The sequence below is a fragment of the Antedon mediterranea genome, chromosome 9, assembly GCF_964355755.1.
Source record: "Antedon mediterranea chromosome 9, ecAntMedi1.1, whole genome shotgun sequence".
NCBI classification, from domain to species: domain Eukaryota; kingdom Metazoa; phylum Echinodermata; class Crinoidea; order Comatulida; family Antedonidae; genus Antedon; species Antedon mediterranea.
This window is the reverse complement of record NC_092678.1, coordinates 1,122,150-1,135,784: the sequence shown is the minus strand read 5'-3', so window position 1 is coordinate 1,135,784 and position 13,635 is coordinate 1,122,150. Positions and strand designations below refer to the sequence as shown.

At 35.9% G+C, this 13,635-nt stretch overlaps 2 protein-coding genes and 3 non-coding genes across 7 annotated transcripts; all 5 read left to right on the top strand.

Moving 5' to 3' along the window:
* Positions 1-495: 495 nt before the first annotated feature.
* LOC140059102 (uncharacterized) lies at positions 496-2,800 on the top strand. The gene is made up of 5 exons (XM_072104942.1): positions 496-961; positions 1,311-1,409; positions 1,870-1,891; positions 2,246-2,362; positions 2,522-2,800. Exons 1-5 carry the CDS (start codon positions 586-588, stop codon positions 2,589-2,591), a joined length of 684 nt encoding a protein of 227 aa, XP_071961043.1. The 5' UTR covers positions 496-585; the 3' UTR covers positions 2,592-2,800.
* A 1,019-nt stretch (positions 2,801-3,819) lies between these two features.
* On the top strand, positions 3,820-12,755 carry LOC140058722 (uncharacterized). Of its 3 annotated transcripts, none has more exons than XM_072104441.1 (13): positions 3,820-4,018; positions 5,003-5,060; positions 5,349-5,483; positions 6,373-6,509; positions 6,827-6,947; positions 7,510-7,757; positions 8,020-8,100; positions 8,401-8,496; positions 8,591-8,669; positions 9,702-9,824; positions 10,249-10,365; positions 10,883-11,008; positions 12,091-12,755. In XM_072104441.1, exons 1-13 carry the CDS (start codon positions 3,923-3,925, stop codon positions 12,390-12,392), a joined length of 1,719 nt encoding a protein of 572 aa, XP_071960542.1. In that variant the 5' UTR covers positions 3,820-3,922; the 3' UTR covers positions 12,393-12,755. The 3 variants fall into 3 exon arrangements, with proteins under 3 accessions (XP_071960542.1, XP_071960544.1, XP_071960543.1); XM_072104442.1 differs by lacking the exon at positions 3,820-4,018 and adding an exon at positions 4,147-4,283; XM_072104443.1 differs by lacking the exon at positions 10,249-10,365.
* Positions 5,647-5,719, top strand: Trnak-cuu (transfer RNA lysine (anticodon CUU)). Its single transcript has one exon. It is a non-coding gene; the product is annotated as a tRNA-Lys (tRNA).
* On the top strand, positions 5,798-5,870 carry Trnak-cuu (transfer RNA lysine (anticodon CUU)). Its single transcript has one exon. It is a non-coding gene; the product is annotated as a tRNA-Lys (tRNA).
* Positions 5,949-6,021, top strand: Trnak-cuu (transfer RNA lysine (anticodon CUU)). Its single transcript has one exon. It is a non-coding gene; the product is annotated as a tRNA-Lys (tRNA).
* Positions 12,756-13,635: the final 880 nt, after the last annotated feature.

Here is a 13,635-nt window from a genome sequence, read left to right as displayed (position 1 = left end):
ATGCTTTTTATTCTAATAGAACTAGTGATTGCCCCTGTATTGGTCATGATGGTCAGTTGGCCGCATTCACGTGTGAACCAAAGCAATGTCCAGCAGGTTCAAGGTCCATACTTGACCCGTGTAACTGTGGCTGTCACGTGTGCTCTAAGGTACGATTTTCCCTTTTATTTCAGATGTGTTGCTTTCATAATAGTTTCGAACGTGCTGTTATGTAACTCTTAATTCTGGTACTCTAAAGTTCCTTTAAGTGCATACTAGAGATACCATAATACATAATTATTTAAATACTTGTGTAGGTTGTAGGCGAATCCTGTGGTGGTCCATTGGGTATTTTCGGTACATGTTCTGACACATTGATATGCGTCGGTTCAAAAGGAGTCATTCAAAATGGTAGATACGATTCACCAAAAGGAGTGTGCAAGTTACCACGTGGTAAGTAATACAACGGTCAATTACAGATCATTTAATTCATCTTTATAGCCTTTGCTGCTGATGATGATCCACTTTTGACCAATCACAACTTCTCTTTCAATCGTAGATTGTGGAGCAACAGTTTCCAAAGGTGGTCTGTCACGTGGTATTATAATGGATAGCTTTGATGGTAGTGAAACATACTGTATCTATCGGTTTAATGCGCCTGCTGGTTACCGGGTCTTTCTAAGGATTCTGGCCATTGATATGTTTCCACGTATGGACCAGCAGAGGCTATGTCAACCGCGACTAAACGTACGCGATATGGATGACGATGGCAGTCGGCTATTCTTACGCTCTTACTGCAGCCAATCGGAATTGCACGTTGCTGAGACAATTATTTCACTTTCAAGTCGCATTCAAGTTGTTTATCGTGGACCAAGCAGTAGAAGTGGCAAACTTGAAGTGAGATATGAATTTGTACCAGATGATAATTATGAAACGGAACAGACAAGAGATTTAAAAAGTCTTCCTTCGCCATCTTTTTCAGGTAAACGACGGTTTAGGCGCATCCCTTTTAAATTGAATTGAAATGACAAGCACTCGCTTCTTTTTGGTGTAATGTTGGGTGTTGTTGTAAAATTGTAAATTGTAATAATTGAAATTGTAAATAAAGATTATATATACATCATATTAATACACGCGCGCGCGTCATTGTGACCATAGAGATAATAATAAAACCAACCTAATACCAATTTGATACATCCTGTCTTAAAATGTCTTCTTAAAATAAGTACATCACCAGATGCTTTGCAAGTCGTAAAGTTCAACAACCTTTCGATAAATCTCTATTATTGTTGTGTTTGTAATTCGTTTGATTTACCTTTGTGTTTGTTTAGAACCGTGTGAAACCATTCCGTGTTTTAGATTATGCCAAGATGGTGAACTACTAAAGGATGAAAGGGACTGTACTATTTGTGAATGTAGAGCGGAACAAGGTAAACCAATTATCACAAAAAGTAGCTACACTTGCAATTTTAATCAAATTCACAACAATAACAACAATGTCCTTCGTAGTATACCTCCCATATGAAGTTTCTTCTACCCGAACAAATTGTTTATATGTAATTTTTTTCGTGTCTATTATAAATGTAGGCCTAATTTTAAAGTATGTTTTACCTTATATACATTTCTATGTGTATGTACATTTCATGACGTTTAGCCTATGACATTTTGTCTTAAGCGCTCATATTGTTGTTCGGAATGTTCCGTCGTATATCCTCTAAATATCCTGTAAATATCCTGCAATCCAATGCGTCGTATCAATGACTCTACCTGTATTAAACAAATAGACTTTTTATGAAATAACCGACATAAAGTTAGTTACATTGTGCATCAAAATATATAAATATTGATATAACAACTTGACTCATTCTTTATGCTTTATTTATTTCGTAGATTATAAATTCTGGATGCCAAGGTATGTGTGTTCTTCTTTGATACAATAATACAATACATAGCAACATAATTATATTGTAGTAGCCTATTCTATCCACGTTTAAAGCTTGGTTCCCACTAGGACGCAACGCAGTGACGTAGCGCAACGCAAAGTGATTTGGCCAATCACATAATGATAGTAGATTATTCCAACAGTCGCGTGTAATTGGTCAACTCGCTTGCGTTGCGTCTACGTCCTAGTGGGAACCAAGCTTTAGTAAGCTACTATAGAAATCGAAGCCATGGAACTTTTGTGGTGATTTTCATGATACTGATAATAGGAAAAAGAATGTGTATGATGAAAAAGACAAAAATAAGAATGTTTTGTTTTCTTTAGGTGTCGAATTGTAGAGAACGATATTCTTGAAAATATTCAACGAAGTGAGAACCATTTACGACCACCAACTTGCGACCAAGACGGCCATTTTGCGTCGGTACAATGCATTGACGAAAAGTAAGTTTTTTTATTTTTTCTCGTATATTTTTCAGGTTATGTGGTTACATTTATGTTGAACCTCCTTTTATATAATGCGGACCCATTCATAAGCAATTACTATTTACCATTATATTTGAAAACGTTTAATAACATAACGTTGTTTATCCCTTTTGTCAGGTGTTTTCGTGTTGACAGATATACTGGTGACGTCATCGATGAGATCTCAGCAATAGACCCACGGTATTAGGATGCTGCTCCGATTGGATGTTGTCCTTACTAACGGAATGATAGACGGACAAACCGACTGACAACAATTAGTGAAATTGGTCTACTTTTGTCGATGTTTCATTGAATTCTAATCTGGTCACCTCGTCAATTTTATGTATATGTAATAAATAAAAAATAGTGAATAAATAACTAAGTTTCTATCGTTTTGATTGCAACATTAAAAATAATCTATGGGGCGAATTTTGGCCAACATGACGTATATATTCAATAATATTATTATAATACTATTTAATGAGAATGCTTCTTCTCGAGAAAGAAACAGCTCACAAACTTAGAATCAAATCTCGACCACTGAGCTTGCATTGTATGTATAAACGGTAAATGTTAGCTAAACTTGTATCTGGTAAAATTCAGTCTAAAGCTCTGTCTACACTATCAAACTTTATGTGACAAAAAAAATGTGCTGTGCCCATATATGGACACGATGATGGCATATTACTACTATTATATTTGGGCAAATCACACCTTTCTTGTCCAACTAGTGTAGACAGATCTTTATACGTGATTTTGCTTATAATATAACGCAAACTTACAACTGCTTGCATAATATGCAATATACATGCAAATAGATGTTTGGATGGCAGTTGTACATCAGTCTCTAAAGAGTTGGAATAATTAACATCTAAACCGGAAAAGACTTAATCTTGGGTCCCACCAGGACACAACGCAATGGGGTACACGCAACGCAATTAAATCGACCAATCGCAAGCGATAATTATGATGATCCTTTGCATCGTGATTGGTCAAATTACTTGCGTTGCGCTCACATTCTTGCGTTGCGTCATAGTGGGAACTGAGCTTTAGAAACCAATTAATACAGTAGTGTAGGGTTCGTGGCATAGATAGCAGGTAAGGTTGTATCAATATTTGTAGGGATCAGTAACTTCCTCTCTTTATAAAAAAATGTTTGACGTTATACATAATAATATTCTGGAAACATAATTTTGAGTCAGTAACCTGTATTTCATCATTGTTTAGATTTTGATATTATTTTCTTCTTTATAGACCTACTATTGTGCCAATTGATCCTGAATAAAAGTGAATTAAGTTGAATTGAATCGAAATCTTTTGTTAATTTTCCAGTCATCTAATTTCTATAATCGCTTTTATTTGCACACCATAAGAGCGTAAAATTCAATACCATTCACGGTACAGGTCTCGTGTTAACGCAGTCTTGTAAGGCATGCCTTTGGCTAAACATCGACGGACAATTCCAAGCATCATATCTTTCTGATTCTACGTAGTTTATTTGACAATGTACCTAAGGTATAGCACCTGAGTAGAGTCAAAATGACAACTGTGGCAGCAGCCCTGTATCTCATCCTTTGGTGTTTGCATTTGGACATAACTTGGTCATCGACCTGCGTAACAGACTGCTCATGGAAGGTAAGCAACGTACACGTGATTAGGTATCACTAGTCTAGGCCTAATTAACATGTTATCGACGTATTCTATTGTTATTAAAATAATACGATCGGAATTATTAACACATTATCAAGTCCAGTGTTATTTTAGTATAGAATGCCTACGTGTACGGTAGTCTTCGTTAAAATAACCGTGGTTACAAGAGATGACGGATGCAGAGCAACATAATGTTGGCTAGGGCTGGGCCTATGATATAATACTGGTGGTAGTAGTAGAAATGGCCTTGGTAGGAGTAATGATAACACTAAAGCTTAGTTCCCACTATAGGACGCAGCGAAAGGACGTAAGCGCAACGCAAGGAATGTGTCAACACGACGCGATGGATTATCGAAGCTTGTCACTGCACCCGGTTAACTGGCTTGCATTGCGCTTACGATGTCCTTGCGTTGCGTCCTAGTGGGAACCAAGCTTTAATAATAATAACCGATTTCTGTTCGTTTACAATTAAATTAATATACTGCCAGTAGTTTAGAATTTAAGAGGAAAACATTCCGTAGGCCTACCAAGGACCCGCCCATTCTTGATCAATTCCAATAACTTTACATCCGTTTAGAGAATTCTAGGTCTGTCGTATCAATGATCAGCTTACACCCAATATAAAATAGAAATAGTTATAAATACTGTTGTTATTGTGTACAGTGGTGACGTGATATCATTGGATGGTGATTGCTTCTTTTGTATTTATTCATGTCATTGAGTAACATTGCTTACTTTGCAATGTACTTACACTTGAAGTCATTTCAAATGTCGGCTTATTTACTCTGACTTCAAATAGTCTTGTTTGAAATGAAAGCTATGCCTCTTGAAAAAGAAAACGAAACCGCAATCACATTCCCTTTCTCAAATTTACAATTTGTAATCCGTCAATATTAAAGAATCGTACAAAGAAAGGTATTGCAAAACGCAATTTGACCTTTTAACAATTTGGTGCGTTTTTATCCTCAGAATGAATACAATGAAAAGAAAACATGTATATATGAAAAAAACAAATCTGGTAAAAGAGGTAGGTATAACTTTCTATTCCTCTGTTCAGTACGTCATCGTCTACTTGCAAGCGAATTGACCAATCACAAGCAACAGTTCGGATGATCCATCGCGTCGTGATTGGTCACATAACTTGCGTTGCGCTTACGTCATTGCGGAACGTCCCAAAGTGAACCAATCCACACAATATCTTGGAGTAAACTTCATTTGCATACAAAATAAATAAAAATATAAAGGTCTAATAAACCAGGTTTTGTTTTTATCTTAATTCTTTCAGAATTATAATTGTTTTATTTTGTTCTCACAGTGGTTTGTGCTAATATATTCGGTGGAGGGAATTACAAACCAATCGATACTGGAGTAAACCTTCAGCGTGTAACTCAGTATCTTACTACGCAAGAAGAAGTATGGCTAAACGTGTCTTTCCAATTCCCAACTGACGGTGAGTATATCAGTCCGGTTAGGTCAGTCGGTAGAGCACGAGACTCTTAATCTCAGGGTCGTAGGTTCGACCCCCACATTGGGCGCACTTTCTTTTATAAATTTAGTCTATAATTTCTTTGTATTTGAGAGAAGTTACGCCGTACATAGCACCTTTTAACAAAGCCCGGTTAGCTCAGTTGGTAGAGCATGAGACTCTTAATCTCAGGGTCGTGGGTTCGAGCCCCACATTGGGCGCACTTTCTTTTATAAATTTAGTCTATAATTTCTTTGTATTTGACACAAGTTACGCCGTACATAGCACCTTTTAACAAAGCCCGGTTAGCTCAGTTGGTAGAGCATGAGACTCTTAATCTCAGGGTCGTGGGTTCGAGCCCCACATTGGGCGCACTTTCTTTTATAAATTTAGTCTATAATTTCTTTGTATTTGACACAAGTTACGCCGAACATAGTACCCTTTAACAAAGCCCGGTTAGCTCAGTCGGTAGAGCATGAGACTCTTAATCTCAGGGTCGTGGGTTGGAGCCCCACATTGGGCGAACTTTCTTTTCTTTATATTCGACACAAGTTACGCCGAACATAGGATCCTTTAACAAAGCCCGGTTAGCTTAGGGTCGTGGGTTCGAGTCCCACATTGGGCACACTGCCTTTTTGTCTTATTTTAAAACAAAGCATATTTAGCACAAAAGAGTTTATATATAAATATCTATGTCAGTTTGAATTGTTGTATCTTTTAATGTTTGGTCTTCAAAGTACTGGTGTAGCTACTGTATGTTGTACCGTGCACTCCTGTGTGTACGTAGGACTCTATTAAGTTCTAACACTCATATCAGATTATCTATATCATAATAATGTGATAGTAAACTGCATTTTATTGTTATCTTTTAAAGTTGAAAAGTATGAGTATCGTGGCGTGTTAATCCAACTAACATCGGCAGATTCAGGCGTTGATTGTTTGTATCTCAACTTTACTCAACCTCTTAAATTCCGGGATGTGTCGGTTTCAAACAAGTTTACAGCAGTGGGGGTAAGTGTACATCTGTAATTTATATTATACATTGTCCTTTTTTTCCACAGCCTCACTCTAGGACACGTTAAAAAACGCACGGGGTAAACGCAGCGATCATTCGCTTGTGATTTGTCAAATGTGCGTTTCGCGTATATCCTGCGTTGTGCATCGTCCGCCAGTGACGTGTAACTACCAAGATTAAAGCTTAGTGCGTGATGTGTGATGCTTAATATGTGATTGGTCAACTCGCTTGTGTTGCAACTATTTGGAATCTTTAAGTTTGAACTCTGCCGATGGTTAGCGCACCATTTAATAATATGTTCTGTTATTGATAGATGTCTTTTCATTTTGGTTGTGTTGGACCTGTGCTTCCAGGAAAAGAATATGTAGTTGCAGTATTCATGTTATCACGTGATTTCATAAGCACTTTAGCTGAAAAAGACGTCATTATTCCAGGTAAGTCCGTACATCCGTTGGATCATTTTATGCATGGATTGTTGCGTTATTCTGTTTACCAGGTGTACTCATTAGCATTCATGTAAAAAAAAAAACCACACACGCATACGCATTAGCTATATGTAAGTTTACATAGGTTCTGTTTCCACGGTTGAGCTCACTAATTAACGAGACTGTTAGACAATGTTTGATTGCTACCCGGGTTCAACGGCGCAACCAGCTAAACGTCAGAGTATGGATGTTCATCAAAAAAGGTATGTGGTTCAATTCCTTCACTAACCATTGTATATTAAGTTCTTATTTCAGCAAAAACAAAATCGAAAATCCGCGAAAAATCTCGAACTAGCGAAACCGTGAAAAATAAAACAGCGAACAAAAAAAACCCTCAAAATTAAAAAACAACAATAATTTTTTTATTTATTTGCATTACATTGTTTCTGTTACGAATATTACGCTATTGCTGCCTAAACGTAATTAGAAACACAACTCACAATTCGTCATCGGGTACGTCTATACTCCTCACTAGGTTATATCACCAATATTTATTATTTATATCTCTCAGAAGATGTTGTAGCCTCCTTGTCACCAAGAACAACTAGGTCCAGCAGCAGTAGTTCGTTAGCCATAGACAAATGGAAGCCTAGCATTCAAGAACTGACCTTTTTCTTCACTAACGCAACAATACGTTTCAATCTTGGACAGTATACTTATTCATCATACTTTGTTATATTACGAGGGGTGAAAAAAGAGTGCCAAGATGGACGCGAGTTATGTCCTACAGGTTACGAACTGTCTGTGGAATTCTCTGTCGTGAGTAACTTATATTAATATCAATCAATACGAAATGTAGTAACGTGTGCACACCCCTCCACATCCCTCCGCACCCCTCCGCACCCCTTCGCACCCCTCCACACGTCTCCACACCCCTCCTTCCCCTAAACTTTCGAGCCATCTTCCACCGTCCAAAATGCACCATTACATACCCACAATATTTGTTACACGATGTTTTATTGATTGTTTATATGTTTCTGTGAACTTGAAATTATTATTTTTGTGTCGATTTTTGTTACAGGCTCAAAACAATTCTATCAATGTAAGTCGATACAGATCAGCATATAAAGGTCAGTCAGACAACATACCGTCAACTGAAGGGGTTAGTATCATTACCATTCAAAGAGAGTTCCCACTAGCTACGCAACGTAACGCAACACGGCGACGTATTAAAGCTTGGTTCCCACTAGCGACGCAACGTACGCAACGTAAGAAAATGCCTTTCCAACAATTGTGTTTGCCCCCGCCTCTGCGTGAAATCAAACCTGCGATTTTTGCGTTACGATGCGTCGCTAGTGGGAACCAAGCTTTAATAAAAAATATGTGGTGCTGGATACTATCATAAGTCAGTATGTATTTAATGTTATTATTTGTATGATTTTAATTTTTTTATTTTCAACAGAGTGTATTTTTACAGAGGGGAAGTGGTGCTTACCAAGATGTTGTTTTCGCTATTGTTGAATTTTATTTCGTAAAATCTGGATCATATAAGTTTATAGTAAGTAGTCTTCATGTCATTTTATCCATTCACCATGTTACTACTAACAGTGACGTATACCTTTCTTCACACCTTTACCTTTTATTGTGTATAGTTGACGCCATTTTCGCCTGAATGTCACCCTCATACAAATGAATGCACTAAATCTATCACAGCAACCCAATACAACACAGGTAAGCCCTAGTAGGCCTACCGTTTAATCTTAGTTTTTAGTCGCGTGGAAGCGACTCTATAGTTCACTATGTCGGTCGGTCGGTCGGTCGGTCGGTCTGTCTGTCGGTCTGTCTGTCTGTCTGTCTGTCTGCCTGTCGGTCCGGTATCACTATGCGTTTTATCGCTTTCTGACCTTATCTTGATATCAGTTTAATCTAGCTAGGTCAATTTTTCACAGTATATTCCTTATGGCCAGGAATCAATGTGGTTATGTTTTCACGGTGCGCAATAAAAAATTACGCGGTCTACGCACGATTTACCGAAATCACGTTTGTAATCATATCTTCACAACCATGAATCACAATTAAATAAAATTTGATACTCATAAATTTCAGGGCATAAATCATCATATGGCAATACAATTACGTGCGTAGCGCATGTAACGCATGCGTACGCGCGCTTAACATTTTCAAAATTTATTTTCGATGAAATAAGAGTACATTTCAGGCAATTTTAAGCGTTTACAAAATTGCCATGAGTGCGCATATTTTTGCGCGCGCACTGCGCGTTAAATGTTATTGCGCACTCTTTTTGCCCGATTTCTGTTTTCTTGACTTACTTTTCAACTCGAAATTACGTTATACGAACACGTCGAAAGTGACAGGCTACGCACGTGTAAATTTAAAAAAAAATGTTTTTAAACATTTCAACATTTTTAAACATGTTCAGTAATTTCGGTCAGTATAGTTCACTATGTCGGTCGGTCGGTGTCTCTGTCTGTCTTTCTGTCTGTCGGTCTGTCGGTCTGTCTGTCGGTCTGTCGGTCTGTCTGTCGGTCCGGTATCACTATGCATTGTAGCACGCGACTTAATGGCTGTTGGCCTTGTTAATATACAGTAGATATTTCAACGCCAAACCAAGTGACGTAAAAGATATACAAACAATTATGACTACGAATTATGTTTCTACAGTTTTGACCCGGTTACGCGCGCGTGATTATGTTTGTATGACATTTTATTATATCTGACTAATTTGTATCTATTAATTATTAGGTGACCCCTGCTTCTATCAACCATGTGTGAATGCGAATTGTACCAAGATCAACCATTTGGATTACCAATGCCATTGCAATCATGCAGGGTTTGAATACAATAGCACTGTGAATGTGTGTATAGGTACGTATGTGTATAAAGTATTATAATTATGTATAAAAATACGTAATTTTAATTATTATTATTTCATGCTTAGTTATTTAACTAGGTAAGTTGTTTTCATGGATACTTAAAAGTAGTCCTCAATAGATACGCAACGTAACGCAACTTACGCAACGTAAGAAAATGGCCTTCCAATCATTGTGTTTTCCCCCACCTGCGTGAAATCAAACCTGTGCGATGTTTGCAGCACTGTTGCGTCGCCGGTTCCAATTTGTGATTACGCAACACATCACTTTTCGTCAATACGTCGCTGCGTTGCGTTCTAGTGGAAACTACTCTTTAATAGGTAGGAAACTTACTCTCGGGTAAAACTAAGCTTGCATTTCTATCTGTCAGATGATTCATGTTAACCTGGGTTCTTCTATATTATCTATGACTACTGTAGATAGATGTGAAAGTGTTCAGTGTCGTAATAGTCAATGTGAGTTAAGCACCAAGTATGAACCCGTATGTAAATGTTGGCCTGGGTATACTCGTGACGTCACAACTAACGAATGTATCTGTAAGTTACAATTATTCTTTATCCAAATCCTTTATGTACATTAATCGTTTATAGCTCAAAACACTATATAATTTAATATGCGATAACTATAATTATTTGTATTAGTATACTACTCTAAGTGAACTAGATTTTTATGATAAATACGTAAAAAGTTATATGGTATTTAAAAAATAAATATAGCGAAATAAATTGCCCAATTACAGTATTTGTATTCGTATATATTACAGTACTGCAAGTATAAATTGTCCTGATACCTCATCATTTTTTATGTACGCCCTCTATTTTACACGTAGAATCTGTTGAGACGTCAGAATTTTGTATGTGCGCCCTCTAGTTTTAATCCTAAGTTTCTATAGATTGATTGATTGATCGTGATATACACGTTAACTTCAAATAGAAATTTAAACAACATGGCAAAATAAATAACCTATTATTAAATGTCATGTTCGCAAAAGAATATCTGAATTAAAGTGTCTTGAAACATTATATTCATTACATTATATCGTTTCAAATTCAGATACATGTAACATTGGTTGGTGTACAAAAAAGACTGTTGCTGTTCTGGCTAGCCTCACCGCCTTGTTGTTTATTTTGCCTATTTTATTCTACATTCGACGAAGAAAAAAACAGATTGAAGAAAAAAGTGAGATATATTTTGTTACGTTTTATAATTTAGTAGTGACGGTAACGCCATTGAATTGATGCGTGTAAAGCTCTGTCTACAATCAAACTTTATGTGACAACAAAATGTGATGGGACCATAATAATAATGGACATGATAATGTCATATCACTACCATATTTGATTGATTGATTGATTCTTTATTTTTCACAATATTCATAAAATATATATAAAAAAAATAAAATTAAGTACAATAAAGTGTGAAAAACAGGATAACCACTAGCAAGCAAAGATTTTTATCTGTGGCACCCTACCTTAAATTTACCAATATATTACAAAAGTGTTTTCATGTAGTAAATGAATTATTAAGGAAAATACAACGTACTATAATATAATAACACAGATAATAATCACAGTCTCAAATAAAACGAAATGTAATTAATTAATTTTAAACGATAAGGATACAAGATGAAGAATATGTTATATATTATGTCTAAGTTAGAAATATTTTACAAATGTTGTTTTCACAAAGATATATTGTTTCTTTATAACTATTAATGCATTTATTTAGTAATATTTTTTTAAATATTGATATATTTTTGCTCTCTCTTATATTTCTTATAAGTTGATTCCATAGCTTAGGTCCTCTATATGCTATACTTTGCTGACCCATATTAGTTGGTTTTAATTTTATACAATAATATAATAATTTGGGCATATCCCTACCGTATTTGGCCATATCATTACCATATTTAGGCACATCACACTTTTGTTTACAATATATTCCTTCATACACCAGCTTTCATCATTTTCTTTTGACGTCAGAGATAATATTGCCATCATCACTACATGATCATTATCAATACAGATAGGTACAATTTATCATCATTATTAAACTAGCACGTCACTGGTCATCTAAATATATATATATATATACAATCTTTAATGCAGGCCATGCTATCTAAATCAAACATTCTATAATAGCCAATAATCTTTATTATAACACCTAAATAAATTCCTGTCATTTGATTGGACGATTGTGGGTCACATGGCGTGCAATAGTACTATTATATCCAATAATCATTCATTTAAATTTTTCAACAGAATTTTACAAACATTCGAATGATAAAGAAATCGAAGAAGAGAAAGATGATGTCGAGAATCTAGAGAGACTTCAAAGTCTTAAGGAGTTTGCTGATAGTTGTGACAGAAAACAGTCACAAATGTCCAGTAGTGTGCCGTCGTCAGGGGGTCAAGTGACGGGGTCAAGCTCATCGAGTGGTTATATGCTGGTGTCCATGTCATCAGATACCTCGAGTGCGTCGGTGTCTCACTGCCATTGCGTGCCCTCTTTCAACACCACCAGTAGGCCTAACTATTTGCCTGTAACCGATACAGAACATTAAGCAAGAGGCATAGGGATTTAATAATAATAATAATAACCTGGATTTATATAGCGCCTAATGTTGTGAAACCTCTAAGCGCTGAACATTATTACCCCAGTATTTTTTTGGATCAAACACGTATGTAAACATACTGCCATAATGCAGCAAGTAATTTAGCGCAAACTTGTGTCTTGATGATCTAACCAGGTTTCCATTTATACACCTATTATTATTCAGAAGCTAAATTCTGTCTTATATTGTGCCACTGTTTAATGTGTTTTATAACAAACGCTACATTTGTCCCAAAAGCAAGAAAGACTTTTATGTGTCCCACCTTTATGATGTAAATAAGACAATATATTAGGCTTATTAATATACTATTATACAAAAATAAACATTAGTAAAGTTATAATAAAAAGTTTAAGAGTATTATTTAATTGTGCGTTCTACTGCTGTCTGACGTCATGAAGTTTTCAATCTAGTATCTCTACATCACTAAACGTACATCATAGGCCTATATAGCTTACTGAAGCGCTGTTTCTCCCATTGAACTAACGTGCATTGCATGTGGATTCAATGGATTATTAACGTTTGTCATTGGTCAACTCCTGCACGCGTTGCGTCCTAGTGACAAACAAACTTTACGAAGCGCATTTCTTTATCCCATAGATGTTAAGTTTTCTGTTTCTATAAAAACGTCTGTGTCTGTTTTGGTTGGAGCGTAAATCTAATTGCATACAACAAAGCACATTAGTTTCCGGATGGCTGCTGTGTGATACCTTGGCTGCTGTGTGATACCTTCAAATATTTAGATTTAATTTATTGATACAATTTAATGGACGCAATAAATAGCGTTGAAATTTCCACCTAGTTCGAGTATTTGGTCGTAACGCTTTAGAGAAAATTTATTTTGGTTAAACGCTATACAAAAAACAATGATTAGTAGTTTTATTAAACAATGTACCCGATTCTCGGTACTGTATCTGATTCGCTCGTCACACGTGAGGAAAATTTCTAAGAATTGTTTGCAAATTAAAGAAATTATATATACACGTCATTTATTTGTAAGTCTTTGTTTATGTAGAGCATCTTGTGTATATGTTTGTCTTGTGAAATTTTAAATAGTTTATCCATCCTGTAATTGGCGCGTTACTCGCTGTTGGATGAGTATGAAATAAATAAAATAAATAAAATAAATAAAATAAATAAAATTTGAACGATTCAATATTTTTTATATAAATTATATCATTTTTCCCCATACAAT

Coding starts and splice junctions, on each gene's coding strand:
- LOC140059102 (XM_072104942.1), top strand. CDS start 586: ATGGATAGCTTTGATGGTAGTGAAACATACTGTATCTATCGGTTTAAT. Junction 1,410..1,869: donor TGAATGTAGAGCGGAACAAG/GTAAACCAATTA, acceptor TTTATTTCGTAG/ATTATAAATTCTGGATGCCA. Junction 2,363..2,521: donor GTACAATGCATTGACGAAAA/GTAAGTTTTTTT, acceptor CCCTTTTGTCAG/GTGTTTTCGTGTTGACAGAT.
- LOC140058722 (XM_072104441.1), top strand. CDS start 3,923: ATGACAACTGTGGCAGCAGCCCTGTATCTCATCCTTTGGTGTTTGCAT. Junction 4,019..5,002: donor TAACAGACTGCTCATGGAAG/GTAAGCAACGTA, acceptor TTTTATCCTCAG/AATGAATACAATGAAAAGAA. Junction 6,948..7,509: donor AAAAGACGTCATTATTCCAG/GTAAGTCCGTAC, acceptor TATATCTCTCAG/AAGATGTTGTAGCCTCCTTG.